This window comes from Ovis canadensis, chromosome X (assembly GCF_042477335.2).
Source record: "Ovis canadensis isolate MfBH-ARS-UI-01 breed Bighorn chromosome X, ARS-UI_OviCan_v2, whole genome shotgun sequence".
In the NCBI taxonomy this organism is placed as follows: Eukaryota; Metazoa; Chordata; class Mammalia; order Artiodactyla; family Bovidae; genus Ovis; species Ovis canadensis.
Genome location: NC_091727.1, coordinates 46,641,158 through 46,664,315, shown reverse-complemented (window position 1 = coordinate 46,664,315; position 23,158 = coordinate 46,641,158). Strand labels below are relative to the sequence as shown.

Genomic DNA, 23,158 nt, shown 5'->3' with positions numbered 1-23,158 from the left:
GAGAAGGGGATTAAGAGATAAAAACTGGGACTTCCCTAGTTGTCCAGTGGCTAAGACTATGTGCTTCCAATGCAGATGGCCTGAATTTGATCCCTGATCAGGGAACTAGGTCCCACATGCCACAACTAAGAGTTCACGTGCCACAACTAAAGATCCCAAATGCTGCAACTAAGACTTGGCTCAGCCAAATAAATATTTTTTAAAAGATAAAAATTACTAGGTATAAAATAAAAACTAGACACAGGGAATACACCCAATATTTTAGAATAACTTTAAATGGAGTATAATCTATAAAAGAAATCAAATCACTGTGTTGTATACCTGAAATTAACCCAGTATAATATATCAACTATACTTCAAAAAAAGGAAAAAAGCTTGATATTCAAAAAAGAAGTCTTTGTGTGTATGTGTATGAATGGCAAAAACAATGAAGTGAGCTAAATCTTCATCTTCCATAGCAGAAAGTTTTAAATAATTTTTATAAGAAATATGTAAATTATAAAGAACAGAGATACCAAAAATTATCTGCATATCCACCACTCATTAAAACAATTATTTTTACCTTTGATGTTCTTCATATGCTCATTTTATTCTCTTTCTTCTCAGATAATCACTATCCTGAATTTTATATTTCTCATACCCTGACTGTTTCTCAGCTTGTTAGCTAAAACCAAGTACAGTATTATGCCCTTGACATTCATTATAGTTTTATCACATTTATTTTATTCTTTAAACCATGGACATGATTTAATTTGATAAAAATTAAAGCTTTTTTAATCAAGAGAATACTGCCCTAGGTCAGTAAATCTGAAGTCTCAGATGAAACATGATTATCTTAAAAAATTATCAGAACTGACAGAAGATAGAGAAAACATGAATAAATCAAGAATTGTTTTTAAAAAACTATAAATTTTACTCTGTACTTGAAAGTTTTGCCCTAAAAAAGACTTCCTATCCAGATGCTGTTATAGATGACTGCTATCAAACTCTTAAAACAGGTATAGTTCAGTCAATATAGTTTCAGAAACTAGAAAAAAAAAAGGGAAAAGTACAGTTTTTTTTTTATGCAGTGAGGATAACCTTGGATACCAAAATAAAAGAACAGTACAAGAAAAGAAAATCTAAGATCTGTCTCACTCTGAACATTAATGGAAAACTCTTAAACATGAGTAAACTGAATTCAATCAATTAAAAATGCTTTAAAACTAATTAAGAGTTTAGCACAGGAATGCAAGAACAGTACAACATCAGAAAAGTGTTAATATAATCTACCACTACCACATTAATAGATTAAAGAAGAAAAAAGTATCTTCTCAATAGATGCAGAAAATAAGCATTCAAGAAAATACCGCACATTCATGATTTTTTTAAAAATGTCTTAGTAAACCAAGGACATAAAAGCTTTTGATGAAAGATATTTTTTCAAAAAACCACAGCATATATACTTAATGATGAACGTTTTAGAAATCACATTCTCTGTGCTTAGTTTCTCATCTATAAAATAATAATCAGTTTCCTTTACAAGATCATTTAGAGGATTAAACTCTGTAACGTATATAAAGCAGACAGAGTACTGCATTTGTGGCACGCAGCACATGCTTACACATTGACTATCATTACGTTTCTATCATTGTCCTCACCATTATTTCCATTAGAATCAGAAACAAGGAATTCACTATCATTATATCTATTAGATACTATATTACAGGCCCTGACTAATAGAATGGGAAATGAAAAGAAAATGTATAATTGGAAAAGACCCTGACACCTAGAAAGATTGAAGGCAGGAGGAGAAGGAGACAACAGAAGATGAGATGGTCGGATGGCATCACTGACTCGATGGACATGAGTTTGAGCAAGCTCCGGGAGCTGGTGATGGACAGGGAGCCTGGTGTGCTGCAGTCCATGGGGTCACAAGGAGTCAGACACAACTGAGCGACTGAACTAAACTGATAATTGGAAATCCAAAATTGCTTTTAAGAAGATAATTGTTTACATAGAAGACCCAAGAGAATCTAAAAGCTATTAGTATTAATAAAAGCATTCAGACAGGTTTCTGTACACAAATTGAATGTATAAATATCAATGCATTGTCATACATTAGTATTAACCAATTAGGAACCATACTATGAAAAAAAAAAAAACCTAATCACAATTGCAATAATAGCTAGGAGGTATCTAGGAATAAGTGTAACAAAAGATGTGCAAACATGTCCTGAAGACAAGTTCAAAATATTACTAAATGGCAGAAAGGACAGGTTGAATAAGAGTTCACTGGTGGTAAAATTCAATAGAGTAAACATACCAAACCCCAACATACTTCCAACTCATCTCCAAACACAGGTCAATTGCAACTGAAATCCCTAATAGTTTTCCGTGGAACTTGACAAACTAATCCTTAGATTCCTATTTGAAGACAAAAGAGTCCAAAGAGATAAGGAGAATCATCCTACCAGCTATTAACAACATCAACAACAGTAAGAATGATATAACAGTTGACATTTATATAGCATTCAATTAGGCACTTTAAAGTTATAAAGTTAGAAAAACATGCAAACGGCAAAGGGACAAACAGACCAATGGAACAAAATAGAGCCTTGGAAAAGCCCCACACAGATATGGAACTTGTCCTCTAGCTGAAGGGGTATCCCACACCACTGTTGAAAGGGTTCAGTATGTGGGATGGTACAAGTGGATGCCCACATGGGGAAAAAAGGGCAATTAATAGTTCCCTTCTTCATGAATTATGTAAAATCTAGGCAGGTTTTATATATGCCTATATATATGGCAGAAAGCGAAGAAGAACTAAAGAGTCTCTTGATGAAAGTGAAAGAGGAGAGTGAAAAAGTTGGCTTAAAACTCAACATTCGGAAAACTAAGATCATGGCATCTGGTCCCATCACTTCATGGCAAATAGATGGGGAAACAATGGAAACAGTGAGAAACTTTATTTTGGGGGGCTCCAAAATCACTGCAGATGGTGACTGCAGCCATGAAATTAAAAGATGCTCGCTCCTTGGAAGAAAAGCTATGACCAACCTAGACAGCATATTAAAAAGCACAGACATTACTTTGCCAACAAAGGTCCATCTAATCAAAGCTATGGTTTTTCCAGTAGTCATGTACGGATGTTAGAGTTGGACTATAAAGAAAGCTGAGTGCCAAAGAATTGATGCTTTTGAACTCTGGTGTTGGAGAAGACTCCTGAGAGTCCCTTGGACTACAAGGAGATTAAACCAGTCCATCCTAAAGGAAATCAGTCCTGAATATTCATTGAAAGGACTGATGCTGAAGCTGAAATTCCAATACTTTGGCCACCTGATGCAAAGAACTGACTCACTGGAAAAGACCCTGATGCTGGGAAAGATTGAAGGCAGGAGGAGAAGGGGATGACAGAGGATGAGAAGGTTGGATAGCATCACCGACTCAATGGACATGAGTTTGAGTAAACTCCGGGAGTTGGTGATGGACAGGGAAGCCTGGCATGCTGCAATTCATGGGGTCACAAAGAGTCGGACATGACTGAGTGACTGAACTGACTTAGGCAGATTTTAAGAGAGTAAAATGCAAAATTTGAAATTTTGGGAAGAAAATTACATTACATCTTTATGAGCTCAGTCAGAGAAAAGTTACATGTAATTACACAAAAAGTACAAACTAAAAAATCAATCAGTTACAAAGAAATTACATTACAAAGAAAACTTCTACTCAAAAACCACCAACAATAACCAAGATGAAGAAAGAATACTAACTAAAAAGAGTGACATATGTGTATGTGTAACTGATTCAGTTTGCTGTACCTCTGAAACTAACACAACATTGTAAATCAACTATACTCTCCAATAAAAACTTTTTTAAAAGATACTGACTGTACAAAAATCAGAATCAGGACTATATAAAGAATCTGTATATATCTGAAAAAGTCAAATACCCCCAACAAAAACACAAATAAAGGATATCAACAAGTAAGCCACAGAAGAGGAAATCTAGTCCACACCAAATATGAAATGATAAATACCTTTACTTATAATCAGGGAAACAAAAATTACAGTAAGATACCAATTCGTACTTAACAGATTACCAAAATGTAGAGTGTGCCCCTGTATGCATGTGTGCTAAGTTGCTCCAGTTGTGTCTGACTCTTTGTTAGTCATGGCTCACCAGGCTCCTCTGTCCACAGGATTCTCCAGGCAAGAATACTGGAGTGGGTTGCCATGCCCTCCTCCAGGGAATCTTCCTGACCCAGGAATCAAACCCACATCTCTTACATCTCCTGAATTGGCAGGCAGGTTCTTTACCACTAGTGCCACTTGGGAAGCCCAAGGAGTGTGCCCATACTACAATTCTATATAGAGAGAACAGTGCTATCATTGTAGAAAGTTATCTTGGGCAGCACTGGTCTAAATCATGCATTGTCTGTATCATCAGTTTGGCTGCATGAGGTTACAGAGCTTTGCATTTTTACATTGATGCTTCCTGTTCAAAACCAGAAGTTTCACACATTTCAGAAGCTACATCTGCCACCCAGTTGCAATCCATGCTCTGAAGGAACTGGCTTAACATGATATCAGTACAGCTCTTTGCAGGCCATCTGCTTTGAAAAAACCATTGGTAGAGCCCTTTATTTTTCCACTTCTCTTGCCCACATCTCAAGATTTAACAATGATCTGTACACAAGGATTAAGGTGATACTAACTTGCGGGGAGGGGGGAGGAGGCGGCTCCACTGTAAACTGGGAAACAGCAGTGACATTTTTTCTTAGTTTGATTCCAGCCTGGGGCTTTCTAAATAAACACTGCAGAAGTAGTAACAGCATGGTGACTATAGCTGTGTGTGTATGCTTGGTCGCTCAGTCATGTCCAACTCTTTGCGATCCCATGTACTCTACCTGCCAGGCTCCTCCTGTTTATGGAATTTTCCAGGCAAGAAAACTGGAGCAAGTAGTCATTTCTTCCTCTGGAGATCTTCCCAACCCAGGGATCAAATGTCTCTTGCATCTCCTGCACTGGAAGGCAGATTCTTTATCACTGAGCCACCTGGGAAGCCCAAGTATAGCTAATAATACTGTATTGTGTATTTGAAAGTTGCTAAAAGAGTGAATCTTAAAAGTTCTCACTACAAGAAAATAAAACACTAAAAAAAAAAAAACCCTACTCATTTCAAAGGCTGGTAATAAAATACTACCAAGTACTTTTGCAGTCCAGAGACCTTTGCAGGACTTAAAAGAGTAGGTCAAAACCACTTGGAGTCCCTCTGCAGTAAGACACCTTACAAGTAGGAGTTAAAAAAAATAAAAGTAGGAGTATTAAGGTTTAAGAAGCTGAGGAAGAAACCTTCTTCAGACAGAGCTGTTGGAAAGTGGTGGCATTTTCTCTCTCACACAACAGGGGCAGGAGGAGTACTTTTGCCCCAGCCCTAATCTAGTAAGGATAACTTCAAGGAGTCAACCTGCTTGATATATGTCCACTAGACTCTGGGGGACCCATGGGACTTGGCACCTGGTTTGTGGCTAGAAAACTCTACAGGTGACAGGCAGGTTGTGGCAGTCTGTGGCTACAGAAAAGAGGTTGCATTGGGTGGTGGTGGGAGATGATGAAGAGCTCAAGGCCCCATCACACAGACACGCATTCCACAAGCCAGATGTGGACCCTCTGGATAGAAACAGGGTTGGGTTACTTTGGAGAGGGGGCTTTCTCCTAGCATCAAGGTGACCTCAGCAAAAAGAGACTGGATGTCTACAACGGTGCTGTTTGGTGAGGGCAAGAAGGAGATATATTAAATAACTTGCTGGAAAAGAGGCACCACCTATATTGAGGGAACTGCAATCAAGAGCCCTAGCTGGGGCATCTCCAAAGAAACCATAAACATACCAGTTTGTATGTGCTCAGTCGTGCCCAACTCTTTGGGACCCTATGGACTGAAGCCCACCAGTATCCTCTGCCCATGGGGATTCTCCAGGCAAGAATACTGGAGTGGGCTGCCATGGAGATGCCATTTCCTCCTCCAGGGGTTCTTCCCAACCCAGGGATTGAACCTGTGTTTCTTATGTCTCCTGCATCGGCAGGTGGGTTCTTTACCAGTAGTGCCACTTGGGAAGCCCAAAACATACCAGGGACAGAAAGAAATCGGTCTCTAGAATCTGCCACATGCAGAGGGTGTCAATATCAGATTATATCTTTATCAGTTAGGGCAAACTATTTTTGTCCTAACTCCCTTCTTCACTTGCTTCACCCAAGGAGCCAGAGATGGCCCAGTTGGTGATTCGGTGAGTGGCAGGGGGCGGAGGGGGTGGGTGGGTGGTGGAGAGTGGAGTAAAGAAAGAAAAAGCTGAGCATGCTTCCTTTGGTACTAAAACCTTCGCTGAGGGAGAGAGATTTCCCTTTAAATGAAGTTCATAGTTTTCACTTCTACACATGATTACTATTTTTAAAACTAAAATGAAACTACCACAGACCCTCAGAAATTAAAAGCATATACGAAAATAACTATGAACAACTTTATGCCAATAAATTTGCCAACTTAGGTGAAATGGACAAACTCCTTGAAAGACACAAGTTACCAAAGTTCGTTCATGAAGAAATAATCTGAATAATCCAGTATCTATTGAAGACATTACACTGTAGTTTAATGCCTTCCTATAAAGAAAACTCCAGGCATACATGACTTCACTGGGGAATTCTATCAAACATTTAAGGAAGAAATAACACCAATTTCATACAAATTCTCCCAAAGAACTAAACAGGGAAGGGAATATTTCCCAGCTCATTCTATGACTTCACTATCTTGATTGTGGTGATAGATTCTTGGGTGTTTACATGTCAAAACTTATCAAATTATACACTTTAAATACATGCAGAAAACTTACCAAATTATATACACTAAATACATGCAGTTTCTTGTATGTTTCTTGTATATTGTGGTATAATACAGAGAGGCTGAAACAGCTTAATCAGTTCTTAGAGGCAGTCATAGCATCACAATACTTATATTAGACAGGGAAGCTATCAAATGAATTATCTAAACTTCTACCTTATGAAACTAGCAAAAGGGAAAATTAAATTACCAGGAGGATAGAAATAATAAATATAAAAGCAAGAATGAATGAAACTAAGGTTTCCATTTCTAGGCACAATGGAGTATGTCTACTACAGCCCCTCTCCTACTGATTATTGCAACTAAGAACTCTGGACAAAATATGTAAAGCAGCTATGCAGGATTCTGACAAGTTAAAAGCAAAAAAGAAGCAGGTAGACTCTGAAGGTGAGTCAAGTGAAGAAGCAGCCCATATACCAGGGCATTTCTTTTTAGTCCCCATTCTTTTTTCACAAGACTCTGTCCTAATGGTATATAAACCTCCAGAAGTCCTGAGCTCATCCAAGCAAAAGCCTCACATCAAAGCTTTAAGAACTGAATGAAAGTTATATTTCAACCACAGCTCAATCTGAGACTAACACCTAAGTGACAAATGCATGGAGACAACCATGAAGCCAGCCAGCAAAGGTTCTGAAAGCTGCACAAAGACTTAAGCCATCATTCAAGTCTCACATTAACCCCTGAATGGTGCATACACAAAGCAAAGGCTTTGAACACCACATCGATTAGAATCAATACCCACAGAAGACAACACAAAACCAGTGATATGAATCTAACTAGGTTTATTAAGTGATAAATAAAAATTAAAAGCAACAAAACAATCACCACTATCTAGGATAGAATCCAAAATCATTCAACATGACAAACAACTAGCAAAATGTGACCACTTCTCAAGAGAAAAGATAACCAACAGCTGCCAGATGCTGGAAATACCAAAGACATTTTAAGCAGCTATGGAAACAGCTCTATGCGGCAGACACACTTGAAGTGAATGGATAAACAGAAGTTCTCAACTGAGATACAGAAACTATTAAAAAAATGGAAATTTTAGAACTAAAAAAGATAGTATCTGAAATCAGAAAGACAAACAAACCAACACCTGGGGTGAATTGAGCAGCAGAATAGAGACGAGAGAGGCAAGAGTCAATACACTTGGAGTTAAACTGACAGAAATGGTCCAACCTGCCAATATGAGGAACAGAGACAAAAAGTCTGAGAAAAATAAAAGAAAGAAATACAGCATCAGATATCCATGGGGCAGTATCAGAAGGTCCAACATTCACATCATTGGAGTCCTCCAAGGAAATGAGACTAGTGCAGAAGAAAAGGTCTGAAGAAATAATGGCCAAAAAAGTCCCAAATTTTGAAAAAGACATAAAATGACAGATTCAAGGTACTCAGCATAGCAGAAACAACATAAACTCACAGAAACACCCAGGAATATTACAGTCAAATATCTGGAAAGCAAAGTTAAAAAAAAAATATCTTGAATGTAGTCAGTTAAAAAAAAAGCACACTGCATATGAATCAATTATTCAAATGACTGTGATGTTCTCATCAGAAACAATGAAGATCAGATGATACTGGAACTTCTTAAAATTACTAACGGCAAAAAAAGAGTCAACCCAGAATTCTACACTGAAGCAAAGAGATTTTGTCATCAGATTTATTCTAAGAGAAATGAAACAGGATCTTCTGCAGGGTGGATGGGAAGACTAACAGAAATGATAAAATATCTGGGTAACAATAAAAAAATGGGCCAAAGAACCAAACAAACATTTCTCCAAAGAAGACATACAGATGGCTAATAAACACATGAAAAGATGCTCAACATCACTCATTATCAGAGAAATGCAAATCAAAACCACAGTGAGGTACCATCTCAACCTGGTCAGAATGGCTGCTATCAAAAAGTCTACAAACAATAAATCCTGGAGAGGGTGCAAAGAAAAGGAAGCCCTCTTTCACTGTTGGTGGGAATGCAAACTAGTACAGCCACTATGGAAAACAGTGTGGAGACTCCTTAAAAAACTGGAAATAGAATGGCCATCAGTTCAGTTCAGTTCAGTTCAGTCGCTCAGTCATGTCTGACTCTTTGCGACCCCATGAACTGCAGCACACCAGGCCTCCCTGTCCATCACCAACTCCCGGAGTTTACCCAAACTCACGTCCATCAAGTCAGTGATACCATCCAGCCATCTCATCCTCTGTCGTCCCCTTATCCTCCTGCCCCCAATCCCTCCCAGTATCAGAGTCTTTTCTAATGAGTCAATTCTTCACATGAGGTGGCCAAAGTATTGGAGTTTCAGCTTTAGCATCAGTCCTTCAAAGAACACCCAGGACTGATCTCCTTTAGAATGGATTGGTTGGATCTCCTTGCAGTCCAAGGGACTCTCAAGAGTCTTCTCCAACACCACAGTTCAAAAGCATTAATTCTTCAGCACTCAGCCTTCTTCACAGTCCAACTTTCACATCTATACATGACTAGACAGACCTTTCTTAGCAACGTAATGTCTCTGCTTTTGAATATGCTATCTAGGTTGGTCATAACTTTCCTTCCAAGGACTAAGCATCTTTTAATTTCATGGCTGCAATCACCATCTGCAGTGAGTTTGGAGCCCCCCAAAATAAAATCTGACACTGTTTCCAGTTTCCCCATTTATTTCCCATGAAGTGATGGGACCAGATGCCATGATCTTCGTTTTCTGAATGTTGAGCTTTAAGCCAACTTTTTCACTCTCCTCTTTCACTTTCATCAAGAGGCTCTTTAGTTCCTCTTCACTTTCTGCCATAACGGTGGTGTCATCTGCATATCTGAGGTTATTGATATTTCTCCCGGCAATCTTGATTCCAGCTTGTGCTTCTTTCAGCTCAGCGTTTCTTATGATGTACTCTGCATATAAGTTAAATAAACAGGGTGACAATACACAGCCTTGACGTACTCCTTTTCCTATTTGGAATCAGTCTGTTGTTCCATGTCCAGTTCTAACTGTTACTTCCTGACCTGCAAATAGGTTTCTCAAGAGGCAGGTCAGGTGGTCTGGTATTCCCATCTCTTTCAGAATTTTCCACATGACTCAGCAATCCCACTGATGGGCATATACACCGAGGAAACCAGAATTGAAAGAAACATGTGTCCCCCAATGTTCACTGCAGCATTATTTACAATAGCTAGGACATGGAAGCAACCTAGATGTCCATTAGCAGCTGAATGGATAAGAAAGCTATGGTACATATACACAGTGGAGTATTACTCAGCTATTAAAAAAATGCATTTGAATCAGTTCTAATGAGGTGGATGAAACTGGAGATTATTATACAGAGTGAAGTAAGTCAGAAAGAAAAACACCACTACAGTATATTAACGCAAATAGATGGAATTTAGAGAGATGGTAACAATGACCCTATATGTGAGACAGCAAAAGAGACACAGATGTAAAGAACAGACTTTTGGAGTGTGGGAGAAGGCGAGGGTGGGATGATTTGAGAGACAGCACTGAAACATGTATATTACCATATGTGAAACAGATCACCAGTCCAGGTTCGATGCATGAGACAGGGCACTCAGGTCCAGTGCACTGGGACAATCCTGAGGGATGGGATGGGGAGGGACGTGAGAGGAGGGTTTAGGATGGGGGACACATGTATACCCATGGCTGATTCATGTGAATGTATGGAAAAAAACCACTACAATATTGTAAAGTAATTAACCTCCAATTAAAATAAATTAACAACAACAATAACAACAAAAAAAACATCTGGGTAAATATACAGAATGGGCTTCTCTGGTAGCTCACCAGTACAGAATCCACCTGCAATACAGGAGACTTGCAGAAGACACAGGTTCAGTCCCTGGGTTGGGAAGATCCCCTGGAGAAGGAAATGGTAACCCATTCCAGTATTCTTGCCTGGGAAATCCCATGGACAGTGGGCTACAGTCCATGGGGTTGCAAAAAAAAAAAAAAACACAGGCTATTTTTCTCCTTTTGAATTCTTTAAGATATGTATGACAGTTGTAGATATATTTGAAACCTATAGCATAACATAAAGGAGGGGAGGGAAGTGACCTATATTGCTATAAACTTTCCACATATGACTTGAAGTCTTAAAACATAACTATATATGGTGAAAGGGTTAATAAAGTATGTATCTCTTAATTGCTAGAGAAACCACTAAATTAAAAAAAAAACAAAGGAGATACTGACAAAAAGCAAATAGGTGTGTTTAAAATGAAATATTTAAATTGCAGTTATATTCCTTATGCAAGACCTATGCACTGAAAACTACCAAATATTACTGAGATACTAAGATAAATTTTATAGACCTAAATAAATTGAGAGATACACTATGTTTGTGAATTGGAAAACTCAATATTCTTGGCACTTCAATGATCCACAGACTCAATGTAATCCCAAACAAAATCCCTGTAGGCTTTCATGCAGAAATTGGCAAGCTGATTTTAAAATTTATATGAAAATATCAAGGACCAAAACATTATTAAAAGAACAAAGTTGGAAGATTCACTGTACCTGATGTGAACATGTAGGCTACAGTAATTAAGACAGTGCTACACTGGCAGACAGATCAATGCATATGTGCTCAACTGTTTTTGATAAGGGTACCAAGGTAAGTCAGTGGAGAAGAGACAGTCGTCTAATACATGCTGCTTGAACAATTAAATACGCATATACAAAAAAAAAAAAAAGGAAAACAATGACCCTTAACTCGTACCAAGTAAAAATATTCATCTCATTATTGGCCATGGACCTAAATATAAGTGAAAGTGAAAGTCACTCAGTCGTGTCCAATTCTTTGTGACCCCATGGACTCCAGTCCATGGAATTCTCTAGCCCAGAATACTGGAGTGGGTAGCCTTTCCCTTCTCCAGGGGATACAGTCCATGGAATTCTCTAGGCCAGAATACTGGAGTAGGTAGCCTTTCCCTTCTCCAGGGGATCTTCCCGACCCAGGAATCAAACCAGGGTCTCCTGCATTGCAGGTGGATTCTTTACCAACTAGGCTATCAGGGAAGCCTAATAAATATAAGAGCTAACATTATAAACAGTGGAAACAGTGTCAGACTTTATTTTGGGGGGCTCCAAAATCACTGCAGATAGTAACTGCAACCATGAAATTAAAAGACGCTTACTCTTTGGAAGAGAAGTTATGACCAACCTAGATAGCATATTCAAAAGCAGAGACATTACTTTGACGACTAAGGTCGTCTAGTCAAGGCTATGGTTTTTCCTGTGGTCATGTATGGATGTGAGAGTTGGACTGTGAAGAAGGCTGAGTGCGGAAGAACTGATGCTTTTGAACTGTGGTGTTGGAGAAGACTCTTGCGAGTCCCTTGGACTGCAAGGAGATCCAACCAGTCCATTCTGAAGGAGATCAGCCCTGGGATTTCTTTGGAAGGAATGATGCTGAAGCTGAAACTCCAGTACTTTGGCCACCTCATGCAAAGAGTTGACTCATTGGAAAAAGACTCTGATGCTGGGAGGGATTGGGGGCAGGAAGAGAAGGGGACGACAGAGGATGAGATGGCTGGATGGCATCACTGACTCGATGGACGTGAGTCTGAGTGAACACCGGGAGTAGGTGATGGACAGGGAGGCCTGGCGTGCTGCAATTCATGGGGTCGCAAAGAGTCGGACATGACTGAGGGAGTGAAGTGAACTGAACATTGTAAAAATATGAGAAAATCTCTGTTACCTTGTGTTAGAGAATTGTTATACAGGGTATAATAGCATGAACTGTAGAAGAAAAATTTGATAAATTGGACTTTATCAAAATTAAAAATGTCTTTTTTGGGAAAGATACTGTTAAGATAAAAACAAGCCACAGCATGGGAGTAAAGACTTGGAAAACACATAGTGATAGAGGGCTTGCATCCAGAATATATAAAGAACTCTCACAATTTAATAATAACAAAAATGGCAAAAGATTACAAGAAATAGTTCACCAAAGATATATAGATGGCAAATAAAAGAACATGAAAAGATGCTGAATATCAGTTATTGGAAAAATGCAAATTAATAGTACAATGAGCTACTCTTACACAGCATCTAGAAAGACTAACAATACTAATAATACCAAGTGCTGGCAAGAGAGCAGAACACTGGAACTCTTATATGTTGCTAGTAGGCATCCAAAATGGTAGTTACACTGTAAACCAGTTTGGTAGTGTCTTGTGAAGTTAAACATACACTTACCACATGACCAAGCAATCCCACTCTATTTACCCCAGAAATATGAAAACATAGGCCCACACAAATGCCTAAACATGAGTGTGTTCATACCAGCTTCTTTCATAATGACCAAAAGCAAGAAAAAATTCAAAAGTGCATACCTTGGTCTATGGTAAGCAAATGGAGTATCATTTGACTACAGAAAGGAACAGACTGTTGAAACATGTCACAACCCAGATGAACCTAAAAAGCAGTAAGGTAAATGAAAGAAGCAAGATGCATAAGGCTATATACTATAAGATTAATTTATATAACATTCTAGAAAAAAACAAAATTAGAAGAAACAAGATCGGATATGAGAGTAGGGGAGAAGTTTAATTGTAAACAGGAACAAGGAATGTTTTAGGGGAATGAAAATGTCCAACAGCTTGACTGTGGTGGTATTTAAATGACTATATATTTGTCAATATATATAGAACTGTACACTTAAGAGATGTGAACTTCATGGTATATAAATTATACCTCAATAACCCAAGCCTCATTTTCAAGAAGAGACTGCAGTTACATATATCATGACAGTACATGGAAAATGCATCTGGAAATTACATTAAAAGATTTCCATATACAACCCACTATCATATTGTGCTAGTTTTGCATTTCCTTTTATGAAAACACCTGTTAAACATTAAGGATAGAAAAAATACTAAGAAATATTTTATTCTAACTAATGATATGCCTGTGGGAGTATTTAGGTGTGAAGCGTACTGATAGCCACAACTTACTTTGAAATGTATTCCACACACACAAAAAAGGGAGATTGATGGAAGAAGAGAGGAATTAGCACACAGATAGGCAATAAAGCAAATACAGCAAAACATTCATTGTAGAATCTAAATGGTATTACATGGATGTTCAAACTATAATTATTTTGCTTGTTTTGTCTGAAAATTTTTATAATAAAACGTTGAAGGGAAAAAGACACTGATACAGAACAGCAAAGTAAACCCAAAGAAGTAGAAATGGAAATAAATGTAAAAGGAGAAATCAACAAAATGAAAAACACAATAAAGAAAATTAACAAAGGTAGAAGTTCTTTCTGTGAAAAGCTCAACAAATTGAAAATAATTAATATGACAGCGAGGCTACTCTTGATATGTGGATCTTGACAGAAGATTTTTATTATCTCAGAACAATCCGAGAATTTATGAGATCTGTCAGAGATTTCATCCAGGGCCCAGAGGGGAAAATAAGCCCTGAAGTAGCTTGAAGAATGGAGGGATGGGGGAAGAGAACCAAGCTATCCAGTAGTGAGGCTGTGTGCTCTTATTTACTACCCTATCTGACCCATGCTCCTGGGTGATGGCCTTGCTAAGTCTCACAGTTCTTTGAACCTCTGTCAGCAGACATTTAAAGCAATGAATCTGAACTAGACATGGATATCAGAACTATCTGGAATGTTACAATGCACATAACTAGGCCTCCACAGGTGATACACCTCTGGTTAACAACCATTACATTAAACAAATATTCTATATGGCTAATAATAATACAAAGAATGATTACATATATTGAGAACTTCCTTTATTCCTAGGCACTTTTTTTTGGTGCTTGACATTTATCAACATATTAAATTCTGTCAGTCCTATAAGTTCTAGCATTTAGCCCCATTCTACAAACAGGCAAAGAGCGGCTAAGTCACATGTACAAAGTGACAGCTTGTGAGTGAAGAAGCTAGAATCTGAATCTAGGCTGTGAGCTCCGAAGTCCAAGCTCTTCACCACTGGGCTATGGAAGAATAACAAACCTCCTTCCTCTGCCCCAGTCCAAAATAATCAAAGCAATACTTACTTAGTGCCTCTACAGCCCCACACCTGGATGAATGAGAATAAGATGTGGACTCTTGCCTCTAGGGGTTTGTGTTCCAGGTAGAAAAGCCACAGGCATTTGGCTACAGTTTAAAGAAAGTTACCAACTGGAATGCAAAAACAGAAGCTTAGCTATGCTGTTGAAAATTACAAAGATAGCCAACAAAGAAAGGAAAAATAAAAATTTAATGAACATTGTGAAGCCCTGCAGAGCAGAAGATCAAGGTTAATTGAACTAAATCCTTATTTTTCATAGGAGGGAAAGTGAACAAAGAAATGTGGGTGTGAAGGTACTCCCTGGACCTTTGGAGATGCTCATCAAAGGAATTAGAAACCTTGAAAAGAAGCTGCCCTTGGAGGTGTGACTACAAATGCACTGAGATTACTTCATATCCCAGACTGTTCTGCACATTCAGACTCAACATGGGAAATGTGACTTCAAAGGGTGGAAGCTGCCTTTGAGTCTATGCTTCCTCCTTCCACAATTAATATTGAAATAAGAATGAGACTCAATTCCTGGAAACACTGGAAGCAGAAAAAAGCAGGCCATCAGCAGACCAGAAACCCTGATGAATCTCTATGGAGCAGCAGATATGGGATTGATTGATAAATTGTAAATTGTAAGCCAAAATGTCCTTGGGAGAAGGTTCAGGGATGCTCTGAGTGAGAGGGTGCACCTGCCAGGCAGGAGTGGGCTCTGGGGAAGCCATCTAGAGAGTCACCTGGAATCAGCTGGGCCCGTCTGACTACAGCTGCAGCCATGAAACTAATCTCTGAACAGCTGTTGAAAAGCAGATGCAGATTCAGTAAAGCTGAAGTGGATCCCAAATGTGCACTTCTACTCTGAGCCCAGGCCATGCCCAGGCTGCTGGTCCATGGAGCACAGTGAAGGGTAACCACTAAGAGTGGGAAAGAAAAAGATGAAGACCAATGTCTTGAGACTTCCTCGGTCACCATAAGGGACCCTGAGCAAAAACAAACAAACAGGAAAGCAGACAGTGCTCACTGAAGCATGCCACTGTGGAAGTAATATGATATGCTCTCAGGTTTATTTAATAAATAGAGATAATACAAAAGACAAAAGAGCTAAGCAGGAGGGAAGTATTGATAAGAGGAGGAATCTGACAACAGGTGCAATCAAGTCAGATTTGGAATGGCATGAGAGAAATAAGCAAACAGAAATCTGTGTGAAGTTGACACTGTTTAGCCTCAAACTGAGAGCAGACAAGGACACGGGGGTACCTGGCCTGCTAGAGCTAAAGGTCACTAAGCAAAGCTCTTTTGTCCATCCCAACTCCAATAAATCAATAAGCCAGGCAGGATAATTTCCCTGAGGTAAAAGACACTGCATTTCAGACGTTAAGGGCCCACAATATGCAAAATAAAGAGGAAAGATCATCCTTCCATCTGCTTGGCTTCTGATGTACATGTGAATACCCAAGAGAGAAGGTTTAACAGCTTTCAGAAAGGAGGAGGAAGAGGAAAGAGACAAACCTGGGCACGTCTCCCTATACTGGAGATGCTAGAAGGTGGAGACAGGATCTAGAGAACAATAGCAGCCACCTCTGTCTGAACCCCAAGAATAAGGGGTGGCATGTGGGGCATCATGTAGCTATCATAGCAGTTCATTCCATCAGCCCTCAGTTGTGTCCCCAAGCCTGGGGTTTTTGAGATAAGTTCCCGGGTGTGCCGCTGAGGCCAAGATCTCCCTGAGCCATGAAGGTCCTCTTGCCTGGCCCAGCTGGCTTGACGTGGGCTTACCTGGACAGCTCCACATCACGCTTTCTCCAGCTGCCATCCTGGCCTCCTCTTCTCCTTGTCCCAACCTGAAGATCCCATGTGGCTGGGCCATAAGGTATCCTGTTGAGGGGAAATGACAGAGGACTTGGTTATGAACATCTGCAGCATCCCAGAACCAAGGCCCATCCTTGCAGGGCGGGGATGGTCTGGCTTTGGTGACTGCCCTGTGAGCCTAGCCAGTGGGCCCTCAGCGCAGACCATCCACAGAGAAGGCAAGAGCATGACCATCCTGGGCAGGGGACAAATGCCATTAGAAATTCCTGACCAGGAGCCTGAGGCCTGACTCATTCAGGGCCCAGACACCCCTGAGCTGCAGCAGCCCAGAGAGGGAAACACGAGGGGGTGTGTTCCAGCCACCCTGTGGAGGGTTCCTCACCAACAGAGACCAGGTGGCTATAGTTCTCCAGCATGACAACCCTGTGGAGGTTCTTCTGAGCAGCGTCCAGCTGCTGCCACTCCTCCTGCGTGAAGTCTACAAACACATCCCTGAAGGTCAATGTTTCCTGCAACAACACACTTCTCCTTAACCCACTGTCACAACAAGGGGGGGTTGGGCGGCAGGGTACTGGCATCCCTCTACCCAGAGGATAGAGACCAGATATGTTGCTAAATATCCTCCAATGCACATGGCACCCCTCCACAACATAGCATTATCTGACTCAAAGGTCAAGAGTGCTGAGGTGAGAAATGATAAGGTTGATCAAACACACAGTGAAATGGAATGGACACAGAAAGGACTAGAATGTGCTGTAATATGCGAAAAGGAAGAAAATAATATAAAAGGGGATTCTTCCATTGAGACAACTAAATATGCACACATGATTTCTGGCAGCATGCATGAAATATGAAGGGGATATGGATACATGTGAGAAGGAAAATTATTTTTCACCTTTTGTTGAACGAAGTGTTTGTTTGAATGTTTTATCATAGGTACAGAGTACTTTAAAAAATGCTCAATTCAATTTATTAATAATCTATTCAGAACACATTTTTAGAATTTCTGCATCCATATTCTTAAATAAAAGTGGTCTTTCACTTTTTACTTTTCTGTAGTATCTTCCTCGAATTTAGGTGGCATCATAGCATGAACTGGATTCCTTCTAATCTTTCAACAACAGCCTAGAAGAGTTGAACACAGAAATTATCTGATATTTAAAATTTTGTGAAAGTACCAATCAGTCCAGGATTTGGGAAAGCAAATTTAAAGTGTGAATACATTTGGTTCAAAAATTCTTCCAGGTGTACTCTCCATAAATACCTGTACTAATGGGCCAACAGATACATAGAAAGCAGTTCATGAGGCACTGTTTACAATAGAAAAATAAAACCAAAAAAAACAACAAATATTCATGAAGAAAGAAATAGTTAAATGAGACATCCATACCATAAAAAGAGGAACTGAAACAGTTTCTATGTACTGATGGGGAACAACACTCATAATATATCAAGTGGGAAAAGCAAGATGGGTATGGGAGTATGATGGCATTTGAGAAAAAACACACATTACATGTACCTCTGCTGCTGCTGCTAAGTCGCTTCAGTCATGTCTGACTCTGTGCGACCCCACAGGTGGCAGCCCACAAGGCTCCCCCATCCCTGGGATTCTCCAGGCAAGAACACTGGAGTGGGTTGCCACTTCCTTCTCCAATGCATGAAAGTGAAAAGTGAAAGTGAAGTCGTTCAGTCCTGTTGGACTCTTCGAGACCCCATGGACTGTAGCCTACCAGGCTCCTCCGTCCATGAGATTTTCCAGCCACAAGTACTGGAGTGGGTTACCATTTCCTTCTCCAACATGTACCTCTATTTTTAGTTAATTAAACTGAAGTAAATGCATCTACAGCACCTTATCACCAAACTGCTAACAGTGGGCATCTCTGAGGAAGAATGTGGTACTGGGGGAAGAAGAAATAGGGATCTTTTGGATACTGTTTATTTTATGCATATTAGAACATGAGACGTGGATTTACTTTCACAATTTCAAACATAATAAAAAGGCAAAAAGTGAACTGAAAATGAATAGAAAAAGCAAGATAAGTCTATGCATTTAAACAATTTTCTTTGAGAAGGCAAAAATATGAAGCTCAGTTCCAAGAGTAAGAAGTAGACAAACATGTCTTTTCCTCTCTATCTGGTTCCTTTTTTTTTTTTTCCTTTTTGGTGAAAAGAGGAAGGAATGGAGAAACCTGAGGTGGATGACAGGTTGAGCAGAAAACAGCCAGAGCTAAGGGAACTAACATATTTTTTCAAGGTTGCAATATAATTTCCTAATTGTTGCCTCAAATTAACTGGAAACAAAGTAGGGGTAAATTAGGAACTCACCTGGGACATGGCTATTGGTCCTGCTCAGACCAAGGATGGAGATCTAGGAAGGCAGAATCAGGAGGGTTGAGGTCAGTGCACACAGCCTTGAGACCACCATCACCAGCCTAATAATAACCCCTGCCCCACAGTGAGGATGATCAGAACACAAGGCCTGGTAGCTCCAGGCTGTTCCCTTGGCTAAGATCCCATGAGTTTTGCACAATCCCATGGGAATTAATTTTCTCTCCCTGGACAGATGTATGACTCGTGTTTAAGGACCTCTACTCAGAAGCCATTAACAACCTGATATTTCCTTTCTCTCAAGAACTCTATGCCTGGGAATTTATCGTAATTTATTTGCAAAGATGTTAACTGTAGGTGTTTCCACCATTCAACAATCTGGAAGCAACTAAAGCTCCAGTAACGGGGACTTAAGTTTAAAAAAAATAAGACACACAAAATGGGAAATACCACATGGGCTTTAAAAATGCAATGGAATCCTGTTCTCATGTCTTAACATATTTAAAAGAAGGTTACCAGAAAGCAGGTGGGTGGGATCTCCTTTGTTAAGCTATATGCATGTACTGAAGAACATCTATTAAAACGTTGACCCTGCTTACCTTTGAGGGTTGATTTCACCTTTCCTTTTTTGTTTACTTGCATTTTATCACTTTTGACAATATTAATTACTAGTAAAATAAAAAGGAGAAGTCATTACAAATCACCTAATTATCACACTGAGCCCTTGAAGTGACACACCCTGAGCAGTCTGGAGACAGGGGCAACTTGCTGCAGTTTGGAAGAAGGAGACTAACCAGGGCTGAGTGCAGGGCAGAAGGGAAAGGGGTGGAGGGTGGAAGGTAGGGGGATGGAGGGAGGTTAAGGGCCTGGCACTGGTCAGGTCCACATGGAACTGGAAACCACTGACCTTGCTCCCCGCCACCCTGGTCCTTCCGGCCCACCACCTCCCTATTCCCTCCCTAATACTTTCTTATTTCCCATCATGGCCATTTGATTGCCAAGCTCTTCCTTATTTGGCAGTTTTCAAAACAAATTTTAAGCAAGGAGCTTTTGTTAACCACTGCCACTCTAGCAATCCCTGCCTTAGTATCAGTACAACAAGGTTCAGCAAGATGGAGCTTAGTGAGTCATGCTTCCAGACCCAGTTACTAGCATGAAAATGGGGTAGCATAGCTAGGTGATGGCTACCTAGAGACTACTCTGAGATTTCACAGAAATGCAGAAACCAAAAACATTTAGTCATTTAGTCAGGGTAGAGGAGATTCAACATTTCTGCTACAGGCAAGTGGATTGTTCCTACTATGGGACTGACTGAAATAGTCCACGGCACAAGAGGGGAGCACAAATGTGTGTGCACAAATGTGTTAAGAGTGGAGAAAGTCCTGGGAGGTAGGGAGTCAATCTTTCCAGCCTGATAATGTCCTTGCTAGCACTACCACAGGGAAGCATCCCTCCATCCATCCATAACTTTCATCTCTCTCCTGCAACAGAGGTTCAACTGACCACCATGACATAGCTCTTGATGGTGGCTAGAAGTCTTGCTCTCTCTCAGCTGAAGGAAGGGACAGAGGGCACTGCAGGTTCAGTTCTTCTAGAATCTGCTATATTCTGACCCACTTCCCTCTAACCAGAGCATTTGAGTCTGTCCTGTGGATCTCCCCACTCTGCCCTGAGGTCTGGTGTGGTGCTTCTCTTCCAGCTCCCCTCAGAGAAGCTGTCTTTTGGGGGTTTAGGGTTTTTTTTTTTTTTTTTTTTGGTCTGGCCGCTTGGCTTGTGGGATCTTAGTTCCCTTACCCAGGATCGAACCTTGGACCCTCAGCAGTGAAAGCATGGAGTGGTAACCACTGGACCGCCAGGGAATTCCCAAATGATCTGTCTTATTACTAAGGAGGCAGGACCCAAGGATTCAAAGACAAAGATACCTTTGCTAGGACCTTCCCTTCAGAACCATGTCTCTACCTCTGACCAAGCAAACTCACCTCCTTCTGAGGTCTCAGACTGGGTCTTCTGTAGACTAACTAAGGAAGCCCATGGTAGATCAGCTGGCGTCTGAAGCTGGTGAACTGTTGGCTGTTATGAACCCTGACCCTGGAAAGGGAATGACCACACAGGAGGTGCAGTTAGCAACGTCTATGATGGAGCAAAGTTGAGGAAAATCCACGTTTCCCTTGACACCAGAAGACACAGTGCCTCCCTCTAGTTTTAAGAATTGACATTTAGTAAGCTCAGTTACCACCACCATTAGATAAAGAGCTAGGCACTGCCTTACTTCCTAAGAGTCTGGGCTATGGAATGAAACTGACCACCCGCTCTGCTGCTTTTCTTCAGTTAATAACAGAAGTGAGTGCCTAGTATGCTTGTTCTACATGAACAGAGTTCCCCATCTTGAGGAGCCATATTCTTAGCAGGGGAGAGACAGTAAGCCATAAAGTTGATAAATTCAGGGTATGTTAGAAACACATAAATAGTATGCTGAAAAAAAGAACAAGGATCCCCCTAGTTTACTGTGTGACTTTGGTCAAGTGTCCGAGCCTTTCTGTTCTTGCTTTCTCTTTGTAAAATGAAAAGAATCATAGTGCCTACTCATGGGGCTATTGTGATGACTAACGTGAAACAATGGTGTCTGGTATTCACTGCTGCTGCTGCTGCTAAGTCGTTTCAGTCGTGTCCGACTCTGTGCAACCCCATAGATGGCAGCCCACAAGGCTCCCCCGTCCCTGGGATTCTCCACTACGCACTAAGTAAACAGTTGGGTTTCCCTCATAGCTTAGTCGGTAAATAATCTGCTTGCAATGCAGAAGACCCGGATTCGATTCCTGGGTTGGGAAGATTCCCCTGGATAAGGAAATGGCAATCTACTCCAGTATTCTTGCCTGGAAACTCCCATAGACAGAAGTGGGCTATAGTCCATGGGGTTACAAGAGTCGGACAGGACTTAGCGACTAAACCACCACCAAGTAAACAGTTGCTAAAGGAATCAATTAATGAACCATTCACTCGTTAACTCCGTAGTCCCCTCCCCGCCCCACGGCCCTGTCACTCAACAACCCAGGGGCGCGAGGTCATTACCCCCCGACCCACGGCCCCTCTGACCTCCCCATTCAGCCCGTCCCCAATTTCGCCTCCCCTTACTAAACTACCAGGAACCCGAGGTCTGAGGGCGTAAAACAGCCAGCGCCAATTCGCACCACCCTCGGGGTGAGCAGAACACTTCCGTTCCCCGTTGCCCTGGGAGCCCAAGTGCTGCGCACGCGCAGGAGGGAGGTGAGGGGGCTTAGGGGATGGCAAGACAGCCAATGGGCAACATGGCGCTTTTCAGGGACGCTGGTTCTGACGTGGCTCCCTCTGAGGTTAGATGAAGCGACGAGGGAGTGCGACCATTTTCCGCGACGAGTCGTACGAAAGGCTGGGGCGGGGGAGTGGAGGGGACGGGAAGCGTCTCGAGAGGCAGGAGGCAAGCGGGCTCCGCGCAGACTGTCGTAGCGGAGCTGGGTCCGCTGTCTCCGAGGCCTGTTCTCTCCGTCCTCTTGCGCCGCCGAGACTCCTTGTGTCTGTGCTCCCTGGGGAGTTCCCATCCCTCCATCCCACAAAGCCACGCTCTCCTCTTTCTTTAGATCATCAGAATAAGAAGCCTCAGCGATAACTACAAATTACATGGGTGCGGCCATCTTGGAGGCGGGGCCGGCCCGTTGGAGCTGGGCTCTGGTTGTCAGGTCAGGGATCAGAGAACGGAGGTCAGGCACTGTTCGCGAAGCTGCCTGGAGCAGCGGATGGGAGCCAGGTTGCTGGGCCGGCAGCATGCACGAATGAAGAAACCATGATGCCTGATTCTCCTGAAATAAATCGAGGAGTTCTGATTTCTTGGAGCCTGGGGATCTTTGGAGAACCTGGGCTTTGCCCATTTTGAAAATGCAGCATAAAGTAGGGGAGAACTGTTTCTCTGATGATGCCAGCCTATGGCAACGTGGACTGCTAAAAAGTCCTGTAGTGCTCTTCAGGAAGGTTTTCTGTTTCTTGTCAGGGTCTTGGGGAGAGAGGCTAATTGTGTGCTGTGTGCCTGTGGCACTTCCCTGGTTGCAAGCAGAACTTGGTCTGGGCAGGGCAGAATCT

General features: G+C 41.2%; 1 protein-coding gene across 1 annotated transcript in view; it reads right to left on the bottom strand.

The window, feature by feature from the left end:
* ZNF674 (zinc finger protein 674) overlaps positions 1–22,648 on the bottom strand; it is a 35,946-nt gene extending 13,298 nt beyond the window's left edge. Inside the window, 6 exon segments of the mRNA XM_070291520.1 lie at positions 16,169–16,173; positions 16,678–16,786; positions 17,103–17,229; positions 19,046–19,088; positions 21,028–21,136; positions 22,181–22,648. Coding sequence (XP_070147621.1) covers positions 16,169–16,173; positions 16,678–16,786; positions 17,103–17,229; positions 19,046–19,054 — 250 coding nt within the window. The 5' untranslated portion in view covers positions 19,055–19,088; positions 21,028–21,136; positions 22,181–22,648.
* Positions 22,649–23,158: the final 510 nt, after the last annotated feature.